General features: G+C 39.2%; 1 protein-coding gene across 1 annotated transcript in view; it reads right to left on the bottom strand.

The window, feature by feature from the left end:
- Nucleotides 1-9891: 9891 nt before the first annotated feature.
- LYPLA1 (lysophospholipase 1) overlaps nucleotides 9892-21167 on the bottom strand; it is a 32465-nt gene continuing 21189 nt past the window's right edge. The window contains exons 6-9 of the mRNA XM_030303712.2: nucleotides 19114-19187; nucleotides 16864-16965; nucleotides 15327-15503; nucleotides 9892-11614 (exon numbers count right to left, since the gene is read on the bottom strand). Of these exons, the coding sequence (XP_030159572.1) occupies nucleotides 11561-11614; nucleotides 15327-15503; nucleotides 16864-16965; nucleotides 19114-19187 (407 nt within the window). The 3' untranslated portion in view covers nucleotides 9892-11560. The remainder of the gene's footprint in view (nucleotides 11615-15326; nucleotides 15504-16863; nucleotides 16966-19113; nucleotides 19188-21167) is intronic.

Genomic DNA, 21167 nt, shown 5'->3' with positions numbered 1-21167 from the left:
TTCCAATACAACGTTGAATGGAACAGTGAAAGCAGAAATCCTTCTCCTATTCCTGATCTTAGAAGGAAAGCTTTCACCATTAAGTGTGATGTTAGTTGTGGGGTTTTCACAGATGCTCTTTATCATGCTAAGGGAGTTTCCTTATTCCTAGTTTGTTGAGCATTTCTCTCTTGAATAGTTGTTAAATTTAGTCTAGTGCTTTTTCTGTGTCAGTTGAGATGATTATGTCAAAATCTTCCTTCATTGTACTAATATAGTGGATTATACTGAGTGATTTTCTTTTTTTTTTTTAATTTTTTTTTAACATTTATTTATTTTTGAGACAGAGAGAAACAGAGCATGAACAGGGGAGGGGCAGAGAGAGAGGGAGACACAGAATCTGAAACAGGCTCCAGGCTCTGAGCTGTCAGCCCAGAGCCCGACGCGGGGCTCGAACTCACGGACCGTGAGATCATGACCTGAGCCAAAGTCGGACGCTTAACCGACCAAGCCACCCAGGCGCCCCTGAGTGATTTTCATATGTTGAATCATTCTCGGATTCCTGACATATATCTCACTTGATCATTGTGTGTAATCCTTTTAATATGTTCCAGGATTGGGGGCGCCTGGCTGGCTCATTTGGAAGAGCGTGGGACTCTTGATCTTGGGGTCATGAGTTTGAGCCCCATGTTAGGTATAGAGATAACTTAAACAAATAAATATTTTTAAATATACATATATATGCACACACATATATAAGCTCCAGGATTGTGTTTGCTATTATTCTGTCAAGGATGTTTGTATCTATACTAATAAAGAAAATTGGTCTGTAGTTGTCTTTAAATGGCTTTGATATCTGGATAATATTAGCCTCATAGATGCATCAGGAAGTGTTCCATCCTCTTTTGTTTTGAAAGAGTTGAAAAAAATTAGTGTTAAATCTTTAAATGTTTGGTAGAATTCACCAGTGAAGCCACCTGGTCCTGGGCTTTTCTTTGTTGGGACGTTTGGTTACTCCTTCAATCACTTATAAGTTTGTCCAGACTCTCTATTTCTTCTTGAGTCACCTTTGTATGTTTGTACACCTTCTTGAGTCACCTTTGTAAGGTGTATGTCACCTTAGTGTGTATGTTTCTAAGAAATTTGTTCATTTCACCAGACTATCTAAATTTTTTACGTACAGTTGTTCATAATATTCTCTTATGCAACTTGCATGCAACATTCCATTCATTTCCTACCTTTCCAAGAATCGTGGAAGCTTTCCAAGCTTTTATTCCCCAGGACATCTCATTCATTCCCTAGCTTTTTCTTCCCAGGCTTTTCAGTGTATCTATTTTTTGCCCCAACTTATATCCTTTTCCCCAGGTGTTAGCGGCTGGTTCATTTGCATTTAAATATTTTTTGAGCAACATTCTCCACATAGCTATTTCCCCAATCTGAGAGAGTTCTGACTTAGGGAAGGAAGGAAGGAAGGAAGGAAGGAAGGAAGGAAGGAAGGAAGGAAAAAAAAAAGGCCTTTAGGTTAGTCCTTCAAGGAGCCACCTAAGAGTCAATCACAATTTTTTTTTTTGGAAACAAAATCTGGTTTGCTTTCTCCGAAATCTGGAATTCACATTGGGAGTGTGGACTTCCATCTTCAAGACCTGGGAGTGGGGGATTAAGCAAGGGTAAGTTAAAATGATGCAAAACTTTCTTACTGGTTTCAGCCAACTTTTTTTTCTTTTCTAATTTTTTTCATGTTTATTTATTTTTGAGAGAGAGAGAGAGAGAGAGAGAGAGAGAAAGAGCACATGTGGGGGAGAGGCCCAGAGAGAGGGAGACAGAGAATCCGAAGCAGGCTCCAGGCTCCGAGCTGTCGGCACAGAGCCCGATACAGGGCTCAAACCCACAAACTGCTAAATCATGACCTGAGCTGAAACGAAGAGTCGGTTGTTTAACCGACTTAGCCACTCAGGCACCCCAACTTTTTCTTAAGTATTCACTTGGTTGGGGGAGCCTAGGTGGCTCAGTCAGTTAAGCTTCCAACTTTGACTCAGGTCATGATCTCACGCTTCATGTGTTCGAGCTGCACGTCAGGCTCTGCGCTGACGGCTCAGAATCTGGAGCCTGCTTCAGATTTTGTGTCTCCCCTCTCTCTGCCCCTCCCCCATTTGTGCTTTGTTTCTCTCTGTCTCTCAAAAATAAATAAACGTTGGGGCACCTAGGTGGCTCAGTTTGTTAAGTGTCCAACTCTTGATTTCAGCTCGGGTCATGATATCACTGTTGTGAGTTCAAGCCCCACATATGGCTTTGTACTGACAGTGTGGAGCCTGCCTGGGATCCTTTCTCTCTCCCTCTCTCTCTGCCCTTCCCCTGCTCTCTCTCTCTCTCTCTCTCCAAAATAAGTAAACTTTAAATAAATAAACAAATAAACATTAAAAAAAGTATTCACTTGGTTATTATAAACCTTTGACTATTTTCCAGAGTTCCATAAAGCTTATTCTGACAATTTTTGCCACGTTTTTTTGGTATTTCTGTGAAGGCACAGGACTTAGGAATTCTCTGCCCACCTCTTTCACTGATGTCACCATCATTTTTGTTTTGCCTACTTTAAGACCATATTGGGTACATACGTGCTAAAGATTAGCATATTTCCTGGAGAATTACCGCTCTTATCCTGACGTAGTAATCATTTTTATCCCCAATAATGCCCTTTGCGTTAATGTCTATTTTTAAAAACAGCTTGGTCAAGCAAATAAACAAAAATAAAAACAGCTTTGTTTATTCTGGTCTTTCACATAAAAGAAATCAAATAAGATGAAGTCATTTGTAACGGGTGCCTGTCACTCAGCATTGTGGTTTCAGGGTTCGTCCATGTCATAACATTCCTCTTTATTGCTGAATACTATTCTATTGTAAGGATGCCCCATTTTCTTTATCCATTTATCAGTTATGGACATTTAGGTTCTTTCCACATTTTGGCTATTATGAATAATAATGCTATGAATATCCATGTACAAGTCTTCGTGGAACATGTGTTCGTTGCCTTAAAATGTATTTTCCATCACACTAATTTAGGATAAGCCAACCTAGTTTTTGGTAATATTTGCTTCTTACATTTTCCCATCCCTTTACTTTCAATCTTTCTGTAATTAAATAGAATAGTTTGTAATTAAAATATAGCTTCATCTCATTCTTTTGCCCAATCTCATAACTTCTGTCATTTTACTGGAAAATTTAGTCTATTCACAATCGTAGTTACTATTATTTTTGGATTTGTATCTATCATATCATGAAACTTCCTGTTCTACATTTTGTCTTTCCTCCTTTCTTATCTTTTACATCGAGCTTTATTTCCTCCTAATCCCCACTAGTTTGGAACTTACATACATTTGTTTGTTTGTTTGTTTGTTTGCTTTAGTTGCTTTACGTTGTGAATAATCTAAAGGGAATGAATATTTCTTATCTATTCTCAGAAAATAAAAGAACCATAGAATATTTCAACTTCTGTCATCCCTCCCATTATACATTAAAAAAACAAACTTACTTTGGGCACCTGGGTGACTCAGTCAGTTGAGCATCCGACTCTTGATTTTGGCTCAGGTCATGATCCCAGGGTTGTGGGATAGAGTCTCATGTCTGCTCCACACTGAGTGTGGAGCCTGCTTGAGATTCTCTCTCTCTCTCTCTCTCTCTCTCTCTCTCTCAATGTCTCTGTCTCTTTCTCTCTCTCCTTCTGCCCCTCTCCCTCACTCTCTAAAATAAAATAAAATTAGGGGTGCCTAGTTGGCTCAGTCGGTTAAGCGATTGTATTGTTCATGAGTTCCAGGCCTGTATCCGGCTCTGCACGAACAGTGTGGAGGTTGCTTGGGATTCTCTCTCTCTTTCTCTCTCTCTCTCTCTCTCTCTGTGCCCTTCCCCTGCTTGCTCTGTCTCTCTCTCAAAATAAACATTAACATTTTTTTTAATTAAAAAAAAACTTTCGAAACATTCACAGATTGAAAAGAAATTGTAAAGATAGTACAGAGAGGTCCTATGTATGCTTCACCAAATTTCCCCAATGGTTAATCTTTCATAATTATAATACAGTATCAAAACCCAGAAATTGACACTTATGTGCACAGTCGTTTATCACATGTATTAATTCGTGTAACTACCACCACAATCAAGATACAGAGTATTCCATCACCACCAAGATCTCATTCATATCCCTTTTTAGTCATACGCATTACTTTCCCCCAACCATCTCTAACCCCCAGCAGCCACTAATCTGTTTTCCATTTCTACACTTTTGTCATTTTGACAAAGTTATGTAAAATCCTACCAGATATGACCTTTGGAGATTAGCTGTTTTTTGCCATTCAGATCAATCAGAGTTGTTGTGTACATCAGTAGTTCATTCCTTTTTATTGGCAAGCAGTATTCAATGGTATGGATGTACCATAATTTTGTTTGTTTCTACTTTTTGACTTGAATAAAATTTCTATAAATAATCATGTACAGATTTTTGTGTGGACATAAGCTTTCCTTTCTCTGGCATAAATGCCCAAGATTATAATTGCTCGGTCTGTTTTATTTGGATTTTAAAGAAACTACCTAACTTTCAAAGTGGCTATGATATTTTATATTCCAACCAGCCACATATGAGAGATCTGAGTTCTCTGCATCCTCTTTGGCACTTGGCATTGTCATTATTACTTTTAAGTTTATTTGTTTATTTATTTTGATAGAGAGTGCAGGAGTGGCAGAGAGAGAGAGAGAGAGAGAGAGAGAGAGAATCCTAAGCAGGCTCCGCACTGTCAGTGCAGAGCCCAATGTGGGTCTTGAACTCACAAACTGAGTTTATTACCTGAGCTGAAACCAAGAGTTGGATGCTTAACCGACAGACACACCCAGGCACCCTGGGCATTGTCATTTTTTATTTTAGCAGTTCTAATAGGTATATGGCAATAATCTTATTGTGGTTTTAATTTTCCATTTCCTTAATGGTTTAGTAAAATGTTGAATATATTTTCATGAGCCTATTTGACATCCATGCAGCCCCTTCAATAAAATATGTCTTTGTGAATTTTGCTTATTTTCTTCTTCTTCTTCTTCTTCTTCTTCTTCTTCTTCTTCTTCTTCTTCTTTTTTACTGTTGTGTTTTGAGAATTCTTTATATATTCTAGAAACTGGGCATGTGGATATGTGGTTTGGAGATATTTTCTCCCAGTCTTAGCTCATCTTTTTATCTTCTTAACAGGAGCTTCGAAAGAGCAAAAACGTTTTAAATTTTGATGAAGTCCAATTAAATTTTTTTCTTTTAAGGATTTTACTTTGGTGTCTTATTTAGAAACGCTTCAAGCCCTACGTCCCAAGATTTTCTCCTGTGTTTTTTTCTATAATTTTTAGTTTCAGATTTGACATTTTTTAAAATGTTTATTTATTTTTGAGACAGAGCATGAGTTGGGGAGGGGCAGAGAGAGAAGGAGACACAGAATCGGAAACAGGCTCCAGGCTCTGAGCTGTCAGCACAGAGCCTGACGCGGGGCTCGAACTCACGGACCGCGAGATCATGACCTGAGCCCACTGAGGCACTCAGGCGCCCCCATATTTGACATTTAAATCCATGATTCATTATACAGAGTTCACTTCTGTATAAGGTTCACTTTTCTGGCTAGTTGATATCCAACTGCTCCCGCACCATTTGTTAAAAGACCACCATCCCTCTATTGCATTACTTTTGTACCTTTGTCAAAATTCACTTGGCTGCTCTTGCGGGGGCTATTTCCGCTTTATTTTGTTCAGTTCATCTTGTGTCTATCTCTCTGCCAATACCACCTCGTTTCGATTTGTTACTATATAATAAGTCTCAAAATCTGGTAGATTTCTCCCAGTTTTTCAATATTGTTTAAGCTATTCTAGTTCCTTTGCCTTTCCATCCCCATTAAAAAAATTTTTTTAGTGTTTTATTTATTTTTGAGACAGAGAGAGACAGAGTGTGAGGATGGGGAGGGGCAGAGAGAGAGCAAGACACAGAATCCGAAGCAGGCTCCAGGCTCTGAGCTGTCAGCACAGAGCCCGTCGGGGGGCTGGAACTCACAGACCGCGAGATCATGACCTGAGCGGAAGTCAGCCGCTCAACCGACTGAGCCACCCAGGAGCCCCTCCGTATACATCTTAGAATAATCTTGTGTATAGCAACAACAATCTTGCTGAGTTTCTGATAGAAATTGCATTGAACTTTATCAATTTGGAGAGAATTAACATCGTCACTATGTTGAATCCCCTGATCCGTAACGTGATATAGATTCCCATTTATTTAGATCTGCTTTGAGGTCTTTCATCAGCCTACTGTAGTTTTCAGCCTCCAAATCCTGTACATGATTTGTTAAATTGACGCTGAAGTATTCCTTTTTTCTTCTGAGGAATTGGAAACATTGCTGGTGTATAAAGTACCATTTTATGATACTTTTGCATATACTTAATTTTTATCTCGTGTTTCAGCCCCCAAATTAGGATTGGTTTTCTGCAATCAGTTCAAAAGTTTATACTTTGTTCCCCATTGCTTGTAGCTCTCCTTTCCTCTTCATCCGTTTTCCTTCCTCTGAAAGAACATCTTTTAAAGGTTCTGTCACTAAGCTCTTCCTTCTAAACTTTCTACATATTTTAAGATGGTTTTCTTTTGCCCTTGCTCTTAAATGAGTTTACTTATGTAGAAAGTTCCAAACCGCCATTTTCTCTCCAACTTTGATACTATTCCATTATTCTGACCTCTAGCATTGTTTTTCTTAAGTGTACTGTATGTGGACAGTCTGAATAGGCTCTTCCTAATTGCCACGATGATCTTTCTCTATGGTGTTCAGTTGTGTTTCCACCATGAAATGCCTCATTAGGGATTTAGTTTAAACCTGTTGGTAACTCATTTTGCTTTCTAAAATTTTTCTTTAATGTTTATTTTTGAAAGAGAGGGACAGAGCGTTAGTGAGGGAGGAGCAGAGAGAGAGGGAGAATCTGAAGCAGGCTCCAGGCTCCGAGCTGTCAGTGCAAAGCCTGACACGGGGCTCGAACTCACTAACCGTGAGATCATGAGGTGAGCCAAAGGCAGAGGTGTAATCGACTGAGCCAACCAGGCGCCCCTAGCTGGGCTTTTTAATTCCACATTGGGTTGTTTCAAATATTTTATTGTCATAAATGCTTCTCACTTGATATATTTTTCACTCAAGTGGCTGTTTTTTGTTTCTATAAATTTTCTGGTACTGTCTTTACACTTGTTTATTCTGATTAACACTCTCAACACTCTCTATTCTATTTCTTAAAGTTCCTGAAGAGTCTAATGATCTTTTTCTCTTTTGTGCCACTTGTATTCATTTGTGGCAGGTAGACTGTTCCCTCCTATGGTTTGTACTTTGGGGAAGAAAGTTGAGCTCACTTTTGGCAGACAATTTATGCAGCCTACATTGAGGATGTCACTCTCCGTAAAGAATTTGTTTCTTCCAGGGGCGCCTGGGTGGCTCAGTCGGTTGAGCGTCTGACTTCAGCTCGGGTGATGATCTCACGGTTGGTGGGTTCGAACCCTGCGTCTGGCTCTGTGCTGACAGCTCAAAGCCTGGAGCCTGCTTCGGAGTCTGTGTGTCTCCCTCTCTCTCTGCTCCTCCCCCACTCACACTCTGTCTCTCTCTCTGCCTCTTGAAAATAAATGTTAAAAGAAAAAATTAAAAAAAAAATGTTTCTTCCAGGTGCTTGAGGGGCAGTCAATCCAAGGAGATGCTTGACGCATTAACTTATGAGCTTATGTTTCCAGGCCACATAAATAGTATTAATTCAAGATCCAAATATATATGAATACAAGCTTCCAGCTAAACAATTTCAGGGGAAGAGCTCCCTCCTCTCCCAGCCCAGAGCCCAGGCCAAAATAAGACAAGCTTCCCCCGTCCCTTCCTGAGGGGTCAGATTGTTTTTCCAGTCTACTTTGTGGTGAAGATTGTAGCTCTTAAAAGGGTCCTGGCTGTGTAATGGTGAGTTATTTTCTGAGCCCCAAAGTCAGGTGTACCTTGTGGGTTTTCCGTTTCCTTTTCAGTTCTCCCTGGGCACTGGAGATTGTAATTTCTTTATGGTAGGCTGGGGTTTACCATCATTTTGTTTTTTGTGTTCTTTGGCAATTCTAGGTGTTCTGAATTGTATGGAAGAAGTTGTTTTGTTTACAGCATTTTTTGAGGTAGGCTTTACACCCAGCGTAGAGCCTAACATGGGGCTTGAACTCACGACCGAGATCAAGACCTGAGCTGAGATCAAGAGTTGGACACTTAATCGAGCAAGACACCCAGGTGCCCGTTTACAGCGTTTAAATGAAATCATGGGGGCATACAGCAACGTAGCAGACCATGGAGTCAGGCACAGCATTCTGAATCCTGCTTGTTACACATAATAGCTCTGTAACTATAGGCAAACAGTTCATCTTTCTAGCTATCAGTTTCTCCTATAAAGATAAGGTTGATGTGAGGATTATATTAATAAAGGCTATAAAACACTATTATAGTGCCTAGACTATCTCAAGTACTTAACAAATTACATTTTCACCTAAAAAAATTTTTTTAATGTTTTTGAGAGAGAGAGAGCAAGCAGGGGAAGGACACAGAGAGGGAGACACAGAAACCGAAGCAGGCTCCAAGCTGTCAGCAGAGCCTGATACGGGGCTCGAACCCACGAACTGTGAAATCATGACCTGAGCTGAAGTAGGACACTTAACCAACTGAGCCACCCAGGCGCCCCTACATCTTCACTTTTTAATAATTTTTACAAAATAAAATGGTATGTTGTTAGGAGTGCAGATGTAGGTCATGTTTCTACTTTTACCTTTTTTTAAACTTGGGGCACCTGGGTGGCAGAGTGGGTTAAGCATTGGACTTCAGCTCAGTTCATGATCTCATGGTTTCGTGAGTTCGAGCCCTGCATCAGGCTCTGTGCTGATGGCTCAGAGCCTGGAGCTTGCTTCAGATTCTGTCTCTCCCTCTCTCTCTCAAAAAAAATTTTTTTTTAATTAAAAAAATAAAAGTAGCAATAAGACTGATTCCAACAGTAGACACATTTTCCAATTATTTATATATACATAAGGCACTGCTATTACCTGTCAATAGAGTAATAATACCACACTCTGACCACATCTGTGAACACAATAGTTTAAAAAGGATGACGAAATAAAGATTATCACATGAAATAAGGCACAGCTGTGAAGTCTCAAAGAGTTGAGGTTGCACACCATGTTTTGGTCCAGAACCCACTTACCCATCAGGGTTGTCCAAAAATAGAACAAGCTGCTTCACAAAAAGGGTACTGGTCGTTTTAAGTATTCAAAAGCAGAAAATGAAGGACCACTTAAGAGCCACAACAGAAAGGATTCCTTTATTGGGACATGCTAGAAGTTAATGGTGAAATAAAAGGAGAAAAAACTATTTGGATAACCGTCTCATGACACTAATTTAAAAATACCATGCATACTGCAAATAAGGAAGAGACTGGCAAACCCCAAACCGAACTTCTTAAGTAGGTTAAAAACACTGAAAACCAAACTTCAGAATTTTTTTTAGGTCATTAAAATTGAGAGATGCCTGGATGGTTTGGTCGATTAAAAACATTTGACTCTTAATTTCGGCTCAGCTCACAATCTCAGGTTGTGCGATTGAGCAAGGAACCTGCTTGAGATTTTCTCTCTCCTTTGCTCTCTGCCCCTCCATTTGCTCTCTCGACAAAAAACAAAAATCTTAAAAAAAAACTGAGTAACAAGAGAAGCTTTTCTCATGCCTAATTCCATTCCAGGCTAACCATACCATCATTAAAAATTCTCTTCTGAATATATGTTCTTATGATTACATTGTCATTTTCCCCCTTCAGTACAGACGGCCCCTTGAAGGTAAATCCAAATATTAAACACAGTATTTGAAAAAGGAGTCACAGAAAAGTCAGAATTAAATTTTATTTCACATTGGTAGAAACCATGAAAAAGATTTACATCGTCCCACATAACAGCACATTTCAACAGAATATTTCTTGCCATAAATTAGATCTTGTTGATTTATATAACTGAAACAACAATTTATATTCTTCAAGGTAAAGCAAAATGACTTAGTAAATGATTGTTTAAAAATTTTTAATCCAGACATAAACATATGGCTTCATTATTAACATTCTGTACAATCCATTACTAAATTATTTCCATTATCAATTAGCACCCATTTATAAAGATGCATCCCTAACACTGTTTTAGTCAGTTGGAATACAGCAGAAAAATTAACAACAGATCAGAAATATCAAGTGTACATTTTTGCTACATGTTAAACTGTGATAACTACACCATATGTATTGAGTTGTGATTCATTGTTGTCACCCATACATGTTTTCAAATCATTTTTACCAATAATCTGAAAAATTCAACTATGTAAAATCAAATAAAAAAAAAACATCTGACTAAAGTGAAGTCTTCAAATAAGTCCATTGGCAGATAAAAATAAAGCAAATTTTTCTAAAGGATTGTTCATTTCCTACAGTAGTTGGTTTCAAACATATGTACAAAACAAACTAAAACTATGCTACGAAGAGAATCATCTTAGAGCAAATCATCTTAGAAATTACAGTTTTTAAAATCTGTCTTAAATATTCGAGAACATACTAGAATATGACATAATTACCCTTCCATTAATTACAGAAAAATACAACCACAGAATTATTCCAATTATCTAGACTGAAGATTCTAATAACTATATCGGTCTAACTTTGGACTAAGTAAGGTATAGTTTAAGAAGTAAGTAGTGTAGGAAGTTTAAAGTGATGTCAGGTGTCTTTATGTAAGTGTAAATACATTTAAAATACCATCAAATCTGTGATCCAGAATGTCAAATTACAGCATGTATTGGCAGGAGAGGTCTACAGCAAGGAGCCAATATTTGGTCTTTTATGAAGGATAAAAAAGAAAACACCTTTCTGGAGAGGAAAAAAAAAACCTTAAATAGAAATGATATCAGGGAAAGCAAAGCCTGGTCCCCAAAATAAAAGGGCCATTAACTGGAGAGAGCAATATTACTCTTTACTGACACTTAGAAGCATTACTCCCGTTACTGGGAATAATGCAGTAACACCTCACTCTCATTATGTAGTGCAATCATTAAGTATGTAAGGAACACATATATAAAAATACAGATAATGCATGGTGTCTACATTTTGGAGTAAGTCCGCAGACTAAGTCACAAGATGCACAAATAATTCATATCCTAACTGTTCCTTTATACCTGAACAAATTCTCATTAAGCATACTGATAATTTTCAAATGATGTAATAAAAAATCTGGTTACAGTATTTTATTATTTTGCTGAATTACATTTGGGAAAAAGTCAGCTGCTTCACCTATTTTAATACTAGTATATTCTGAATCATACAAATACACGTATAGAAACTTAAAAGACCATTATTTCCCACAAGAAGATATTACGTAGTCTGTGTTATCGGTGCGTATTTGCAAAACATTTTAACACTGCAAACTTCCGAAGTTTCAAGATTGGGCACGGGAAAAGGTTTCTACACTACTACAACGATGCTGGTGTGTACTTCGACACAAGGCCTCTTAGTGACGTCAATCAATTGGAGGTAGAAGTTTATCAATGAATTGCTTGATATCCATCATTTCCTGTTTGGAATAAAGTGATTTAACAAGCTGTTACAAAATCAGAAATTAAATCCCCACTAAAATACCACCAAATAAATCTGCAGTGTGCCTAGGTAAGGCGAAACCACATTTTCACTTCTATTAAATGAAAAGTTGTAACAGAGAAATGAGGCTACGATAGAAAGTTCAGAACATTTCCCGTGACTATGATGATTATTGTACGTTCAAATGATAGTTCCCAACTATTTTGAGGTCCCATGAAAATGGTCTGCACTTTGCTCTACTTGAACAAAACACTGGGGCTGAGTGCGGACAAAGGGCCTTAGGAGTGACAACACCTATCCCGAGAAGTATCAGTAAGGATACAATTACTGTCAACTAAGCTTGGGTGGAAAAACCTAGCTTTTAGCCTTCCCTCATTAGAATGAAATGCTAAATCCATAGCATAAAATATTTTGTGCCTTTTATCTCTTCTCACTTTCTGCTCCTAATCATTCAGTCCAGTGTTCTCCAATGTGATTGCAAAGAATCATCAGCTTTTATTTTACTTTTTTTTTCCTTTGTATGTAAGCTCTATGCCTGACATGAGCCTTGAACTCACAACTCCAAGATCAAGAGTCACATGCTTGGGGCATTTGGCTGGCTAGTCAGTACAGCATGAGACTCTTAATCTTGTGGTTTTGAGTTCAAGCTCCTCACTGGGTGTAGAGATTACTTAAATAAAATCTTAGAAGAGTCACATGCTCTACCAACTGAACCAACCAGGTGCCCCAATAGAGCTTTTTTTTTTTTTAACGTTTATTTATTTTTGAGACAGAGAGAGACAGAGCATGAACGGGAGAGGGTCAGAGAGAGAGGGAGACACAGAATCTGAAACAGGCTCCAGGCTCTGATCTGTCGGCACAGAGCCCGACGCGGGGCTCGAACCCACGGACCACGAGATCATGACCTGAGCCGAAGTCGGACGCCCAACCGACTGAGCCACCCAGGCTCCCCTAGAGCTTTTATTTTAAAAACACATCTATACAAACACAGATACCTGAGTTTACCTGCTAACCCCCAATGTGCTGAATCAGAAATGCAGAGTTTGATTGGTGGCTCAGTCGGTCAGACATCCGACTTCAGCTCAGGTCATGATCTCATGGTCTGTGGGTTGGAGCCCCGTGCTGGGCTCTGTGCTGACAGCTCAGAGCCTGCCTAGAGCCTGCTTGGGATTTGGTGTCTTCCTCTCTCTCTGCCCCTCCCCAGTTTGCGCTCTCTCAAAAATAAATAAAGGTAAAAAAAAAAAAAAAAAAAAGAAATGCGGAGTTTGAAGTTCTGGTGTCTGCATTTCTATTAGGCTCCAGGGTATTTGTAATGTAAAGCCTACTTTGAAAAACACTGCTCTAAATGTGGATGGAACTGGAGAGTGTGATGCTAAGTGAAATAAGTCAGGCAGAGAAAGACAGATACCATGTTTTCACTCTTATGTGGATCCTGAGAAACTTAACAGAAGACCATGGGGGAGGGAAAGGGGAAAAAAGAGAGAGGGAGGGAGGCAAACCATAAGAGACCCTTAAAAACTGAGAATAAACTGAGAGTTGAAGGGGGGTGGAGGGAGGGGAAAGTAGGGGGTGGGCATTGAGGAGGGCACCTGTTGGGATGAGCACTGGGTGTTGTATGGAAACCAATTTGCCAATAAATTTCATATTAAAAAAAAAAAAAGAAAAAAGAAAGAAAACCACTGCTCTAGACCCTCAGTCCCTCCTGGATCCTGAGTGTCAGCCCACCTGCTTTCTGGATTCAAAACTTGCTGACAGTTTCAACTATGTTCTCAATAACACCCTAGAATCCTAGGCCCCCTTGTCTTTCTGGATAAATCATATTAATACCTCTTTTCTCTGCCCCTAAAGCAAATGATTCAGACCCACTCAGTGGTTGCAAAGCTAAGTTAAGTTGGACTACCTTAACGATTGGTAATCAGTTTTTATTCTAGACCTTTTCAAGCCTCCAAACCAATGCAGGCCTCCTTCACTCTTGCCAAGTGACCATATCTCCCACTTCACTGAAAAGACAAAGAAGATCTCAAGTGAGCTCTCAACTATTACCCACCTCAACAATCCTTGTTTATATTCATCCATCCTATTCTAGATTCTTAAGTGATGTTCTCCTCTTTGAAGGCAAGCACTACCCATTTTAGGGCTTTAAACTACATTATTATTTGATCTCCCTAAGATTCTCCCATTAGATTATTACCTTCACTTCATTTTCTCCCTCCTTCTTCCCCACCCATGGGAGTCTTTTTCTCCCATTGACTAAAGAGCCTTCCTACTCTTTCCCCCTTTCACAAAAACCTTTTTAATAAAGGTCCTTATCCCTATCTAGTTCACTCAATCCACTGCAGGCTCCATTTCCAAGCATCCAAGGTCCCAGATGGCTTACTATGGGATAGTTTCTTCCTGGCCTGTTTTTCCTTAATTGTTCTCTGAATCATGGGACACTCTTCCCTTCCACTCTGAAATTCTTTTTTTCCTTAAATAATTTAACCAATTAAAAAAAAAAGTTTGCACATGTATGTACGTATATATGTATGCAATCTCTACACCCAGCTTGGGGCTCAAACTCAAAACCAGTATCAAGAGTCGCAACACACTCTTCTGACTGAGCCAGCCAGGCACCCAACCGCTCTGAAACTCTCTCCTCTCGTACTCTCATTCAACACCTAACTCCTTTCTAATCCTACCCCCCTCAAACAAGTTCTACCCCTCAGCTTTTTTCCTGATATTCCCCCATGGTAATTCTTCAGTGATCAATAATATTGGCCATTATTCTAAATCTCTACTACAGGCCTGAGCTCCAGACAAGTATTTCCAACATCCCATTTTGCTATGATGGGGGTACATCAATCTCAGTACGTTCACTAAACTCAATCATTATTATCGTCTCCTCCGTTACCCTAAAACTCTTCCTTGTAACTACTTTATGAGGACACCCAGCTTTTCATAAGACTATGGCCCAACTGGTCAGCTTGCTTTCCCTACCCCACAGTCCTTTCTCTGTACACCTGCTATCCAAATCCTACCCATTCTTTCAAATCCAGCTCTTCCTTCATGATCTCTGTACTTCCCAAAACAAAAGGAATCTCAGCTTTTCTCAGTTTTCTAGAATGCTTTTAAAAACTTCTAATATAACACGTATCACATTCTGCTTTCTACACATTTGGATATATACCCTTCTCCCCTATTAAATTTTAATTAATTTAGCTTAAATTGCAATAAAAAGGACTGTTTTTTATTTGTCTTTGAATTATGCACAAAACTTGCATGTAATAGGAAAAACAGTGAATATCTGTTGAATCAAATTGAAGAAACTCTAAGTCCTCACCTATGATTCAATGTGAATTCATTAATTAACTCCTTTAAATACCCAAGGAATCAAATGCTACTTAAGTTAAAAACATCACACGGAGGGGCGCCTGGGTGGCGCAGTCGGTTAAGCGTCCGACTTCAGCCAGGTCACGATCTCGCGGTCCGTGAGTTCGAGCCCCGCATCGGGCTCTGGGCTGATGGCTCGGAGCCTGGAGCCTGTTTCCGGTTCTGTGTCTCCCTCTCTCTCTGCCCCTCCCCCGTTCATGCTCTGTCTCTCTCTGTCCCAAAAATAAATTAAAACGTTGAAAAAAAAAAATTAAAAAAAAAAAAAAAAAAAAACATCACACGGAAAAGTGGTAAATATGTCTCTGCTTCCAAACAGTTACCTGCTGACATGAGCTGTGCATCATGCCTTGGTAGGTTTTGAAGGTTACATTGGCTGGGTTTACTAACATTTTTAGCTTTTCAGAAGTAAGAGAAGCAATCATTAGGGGAACTAAAGGGTCGCAATCTCCATGGCACTGAAGAATAGCAATATCTCTATTAACGCCACTGATAGGACCCTGCAAAAAAAAAACAAAAAAACCAGTATCATTTATTCAAATGTATAGAGCATTATGCCAGGCATTTACAACTGCAGATAGATATGCACGTACATATGTTATTACTTACATCACAGGTTCTATTCGGCCATGGGAATAAAATTCCTTCCATCCCTATGCTCCCCACAACTCTTTATTTAAACTTTTACAGGACAGGGCAAGTGGGTGATGGGCACTGAGGAGGGCACCTGTTGGGACGAGCACTGGGTGTTGTATGGAAACCAATTTGACAATAAATTTCATATAAAAAATAAATTAAAAAAAATAAACTTTTACAGGACACATGATTATCCTGTCTTGTATTATTATTTTGCCAACGAACTGGTTCCTTGAAGCAGACTGTATCTTAATTATTCTTTATTATATTCAGTGTCTTGACAGGAGAGGTACACTTTAGCTGGATCTTATTTAATCGATTTAAATAAGACGGTTAATCAGCAGCACTTACTACGTGTAAGACACCAAACAAACGCTATATAATGATAAAGAAAAAAAATCCTAGATTTAAAGATGAATCTGAAAATAAATGTCCACACCTCCCATGTGTGTTATATACTGCTTTACACTATAGAGTACTTAGAAATTATATTCTATGGTAAAATTCTGCTAGCAATCAATAAGAATATTGAATATTTAAAAATGTTATTTCTATGTGTAAAAAATTCCCCTTTTGTAAGTATCTTAAAATGTATCAAACACTTCAAATAGAAGATTTGTGGGGCGCCTGGGTGGCGCAGTCGGTTAAGTGTCCGACTTCAGCCAGGTCACGATCTCGCGGTCCGTGGGTTCGAGCCCCGCGTCAGGCTCTGGGCTGATGGCTCAGAGCCTGGAGCCTGTTTCCAATTCTGTGTCTCCCTCTCTCTCTGCCCCTCCCCCGTTCATGCTCTGTCTCTCTCTGTCCCAAAAATAAAATAAACGTTGACAAATAGAAGATTTGTGACAAAAAGGACTTCTTTTTTACCCCATTCTATGCAATCTACAGTAAAGACAGTATCGTATACAGATCACAAAAGTCTAGGAAAATCCTTTTTAAAAAAGGATGATTGATGTAAACTACGGGCTTTAGGTAATAATATTGTGTGTCAGTGTAGGTTTGCTGATTATCAAAGACGCACCACCACGCTGCGGGGTGTTCACAAGCTGTGCACGTATAGGGACAGGGGACATGTGGGAACTCTGTGTGCTTTCTGCTCAGTTTTGCTGTGAACCTTAGCTGCTCTAAAAATATACAGTTTATTAATTAAAAAAAAAAAAATGACCCTCTCACAACATTATCTGCCTTAACTCAGTAATCTTATGCTGCAAGTTTCAATCAGGCTACCTGTGGAAATGAAGCCCGTAGTGGAAGCCAGCAACTGAGGGCAGTGACTCCTGCCAGTTTCTGCTGTGTGGTAAGAGCAGTGTATAAAGATAAAGCTCCTCCCTGGAAAGACAACAGAGAGAGTCAATGGAACACATGCTCTGCTAACAGCAACTTGATTTCTTGTTATTTATAATGTCCATTAAAGAAAAAATCAACCCGGGTGACTGATGTCAAGTCAGATCAGACAAGCTCCTAGAAACACAAACACCCCACTCCACCATGTCCTAAAGGATAAGATTCTCTACATTGAAGATCACTGTGAGAACACAGGGACCACCCAATCAGTTGAGAAAGAGTTAACAGTATATTTGCACTTACAGATGCCTTAGGAATATTCTAAACTTAGTTACTTATTTTCTCCTCTGAAAAGTCTTAGGTATAAAATCAAATCTAGTTGTAACTTGGTACTCTTTTCTAAAAAATTCAAGACAATAAGGACCCTGTAGCAGATGCCTTTAGAGTATCCACCCCAGCTTAAATACCCTGCACTCTGGGAACTGTATTCCCGTTAGTCACCTGGATGCCATGTCACTCTGACCATCCCCACGGGTCACCGGGGCCCATGAGAACATGAGATTCCAACTCATCCGAGACAGTCAAGTTCTTTTTCTCAAGATTTTGAAACTGGAACTCAGTGACTGTGAGTCTGTCTCTGTGCAGCTGGGATGGTGACACGTAAACTCAAGAACTGGCAAAGTTATAGGCTGCGACGGCAGAAAAAGCCAACTCTAGATGAACAGGCAAAGGAAGCAGATGGGCAGAGAAACAAGGAAGATGGAGAGAAAGTCATGACGGCTCTCCAAGTCTTAGATATTTCCTGAGGCCTTGCTTCATTCTCATCCTTGGTTTCCTTGATGTGACCCCACGGACTCATAACTTGCTCTTTCTGGCTTACGGTACTAGGAGTTGCTTTCTGTAATCAATGAATCCCAACCACATAGCCTCCTATGTTAGCTTCCTACTCAAATCAAGCATTCATTTCTATACCTATATTTATGGCACAATGTGTATTACAATAGACATTATCTTGAACTTCAATAAATACCAAATCAGTAACATCTTTTTTACCATATTGAATCAACAAACTGTCTACTAGATTTTAACTTCTAAATAATTCCGTAATTAATTCCATAATTCTAACATTGCCCAAATTCAGGTATTCAGTCTGCACACTAAGTTGTTGATTTAGAAGATTCACAGATTAGAAGCTACAGCAATGTGGGGATAGGTGAAATAAAGACATAAGGTCAATATGAGGTAACTACGTCTGCAGAAAAAGTATAGAAGGTAGGAGAAAAAGTATAGAAAGAAGAAGATACCAAAAATAAACATCACATACTTAAAGTCTAAAATCTATTTTACAAGATGAAAAGAAGAAAGATGACAGAGTGACGTCACCAAGATGGGACACAGGTCATTCCTAACTTTGCTCCCTCTTACAAGAACTAACATCTAATCATGGACAGGGCACCACTGAGAGAATCCTAGTACACGGAGGGGAGGCGGAGGCACCCCTGTCCCACAGAGACCAAGAAAGACCACACTGGAAGGGAAGAGAAGTGGTTACACGCTGACCAGTGCAGCGCCACCCAGAGAGTCTCCCCGGAGCCTCCAGTTCCTCCAGTGGGAAGAAAGAACGCAACGGGGACAACCAGCAGCCCCCAGCATTGTGGGTCACTTTGTGGGAGCCCCTACTTAGATCTTGTCTCAAGGGGATTGCAGGGGGAGTCTATGGGGCTCAACCACCGGGAATCTGTGACAGAAAGAGAGAAGAAATTCTCCTGTCTTCTAATGTATTGTTCCTATCAGTAGTCTCCTCCTAGGAGAGGGGAGTTATACCTGTGTTTAAATTAGAGTTTTGTTTAAAGGGGTACATAGCATCAACTTAGAAACCTAGCTATGTGTGTATTAGTATTTTAAGAAAATACATTCCAAGTTCCTATCAATTTGCCAAATAAATTTATTTTAAAGATATAATTTAGAAGGGAAAGGCAATAGCTGAAGAGAGAAAACTAGAAAAGCAAAAGAGAACACTCTTGTAATTAACTATATGTAATCCATTTGAACTTAATTCAGCATTAACAATAGTGTAACAGATTCTACAACATCTACTAAAAAAAAAAAAAAGACTCCTCCATAGAAAAGGATGGGAACCACAGATTTTCTAGATAAATATACCAATGACATATCACCCAAACTTTACCTTACCTGAGAAAATCCTCCCAAAATAATTCTGTTAGAAGGAATGCCATTCTTCATCTCTTGCTCTATCAAAGCTTTTACTAAAAACAACATAAAATTAAATCGCCAACACTGTAAAAGTTAAGCCTGATACCATTTTAAACAGGATAAATTAATTACAGAAAAGCACAAGGTATGTTAAAGGTGAATAATACGTGAAAAACTTGAAGCACTCTATTAAAATATAAAAGGAGGATGTATTTTCATTATAAAACTCATATTTGGCAGGTGTTGCTTAAATAGTTCAATTATTTCCTTTTTTTTTTTTTTTTTTTTTTAAGATTTTATTCTTAAGTAATCTCTACACCCAATGTGGGGCTTGAACTCAACCCTGAGATCAAGAGTCGCATACTCCGCTCTTTCAACTGAGCCAGTGAGACACCCCTGTCCAATTACTTATGTCATTTGTAAACAAAAGTTCTTTCTCTTACCAATCAATGGATATTCTTTTACCTGCGTCAATTCTGCCCAAATACATTCTATATTTCTCTCTCTTCAATGAATCATAGGAATTTGTACCTCAAGTTGCCATTTTAAATCCTAAGAAATGTAGATTACATGGTTTGTGATTTACAGTGTTTATAAAGTTCATTCTAGGGGTACCTGGGTTGCTCAGTCAGTTAAGCATCTGACTTCAGCTCAGGTCATGATCTCGTGGTGCATGAGTTTGAGCCCCACATCAGGCGGTCTGCTGTTGGCATGGAGCTTGCTTCAGATCCTCTGTCCCCCTCTCTCTCTGCCCCTCCCCTGCTCGCACTCTCTCTCAAAAATAAACATTTTTGGGGCGCCTGGATGGCTCAGTCGGTTAAGCGTCTGACTTGGGCTCAGGTCACGATCTCACTGTCCGTGAGTTCGAGCCCCGTGTCGGGCTCTGTGCTGACTGCTCAGAACCTGGAGCCTGTTTCAGATTCTGAGTCTCCCTCTCTCTCTGACCCTCCCCCGTTCATGCTCTGTCTCTCCCTGTCTCAAAAATAAATAAAACGTTTAAAAAAACAAACATTTTAAATAAATAAATAAATAAATAAATAAATAAATAAATAAATAAATAAATAAAATAAAATAAAACATTCATTCTACTAGGGGCACCTGGGTGGTTCAGTCAGTTAAGTGTCCTGGAGCCTGTTTCAGATTCTGAGTCTCCCTCTCTCTCTGACCCTCCCCTGCCCCGTTCATGCTCTGTCTCTCCCTGTCTCAAAAATAAATAAAACGTCTAAAAAAACAAACATTTTTAATAAATAAATAAATAAAATAAAATAAAATAAAATAAATAAATAAATAAATAAATAAATAAATAAATAAATAAAACGTTCATTCTACTAGGGGCATCTGGGTGGTTCAGTCAGTTAAGTGTCCACCTTTTGATTTCGGCTCAGGTCACGATCTCACGGTTCTCAGGTTTGAGCCCCGTGTTGGGCTCCGTGCTCTCAGGGGAGCCTGCTGGGGATTCTCTCTCTTTGCCCCTTCCCTGCTCGCTCTCTCTCTCAAAAGAAATAAACATTAAAAAAAAAAAGTTCATTTCTATTATTTTAAAACTCTAATTTTTCTTATAGCCACTAAATGATGTACGAAAAAAATCAAAGGGTTCTTTTGTTTTGCAGAACACTTTGACACAAATCATTAACTATAAAACTGCTGACTCCTCAAATTTTTCTTTATAATCAGTGCTATGTGTTTTTTTTTTAGTGTTTATTTTTGAGAGGTAGAAAGAGCACAAGCAGGAGAGGGGCAGAGAGAGAGAGGGAGGCACAGAATCCGAAGCAGGCTCCAGGCTCTGAGCCGCCAGCACAGAGCCCGACATGGGGCCTGAACTCATGAACCGCAAGATCATGACCTGAGCTGAAGTCAGATGCTTAACCCACTGAGCCACCCAGGTGCCCCGTCCTTTCATTTTTTACATATGTGAAAGAGTTTAATTTTTTTACAACAATGTGACATTTTATTTATTTTTTTAAGTTTATGTATTCATTTTGGGAGAGAGAGTGCGAGCAGGGGAGGGGCAGTGAGAGAGGAAAAGAGAAAAT

The sequence above is a fragment of the Lynx canadensis genome, chromosome F2 (genome assembly GCF_007474595.2).
Source record: "Lynx canadensis isolate LIC74 chromosome F2, mLynCan4.pri.v2, whole genome shotgun sequence".
Lineage (NCBI taxonomy): Eukaryota > Metazoa > Chordata > Mammalia > Carnivora > Felidae > Lynx > Lynx canadensis.
Note: the sequence above shows the minus strand (reverse complement) of the source record. Positions and strands in the feature narration are given on the sequence as shown.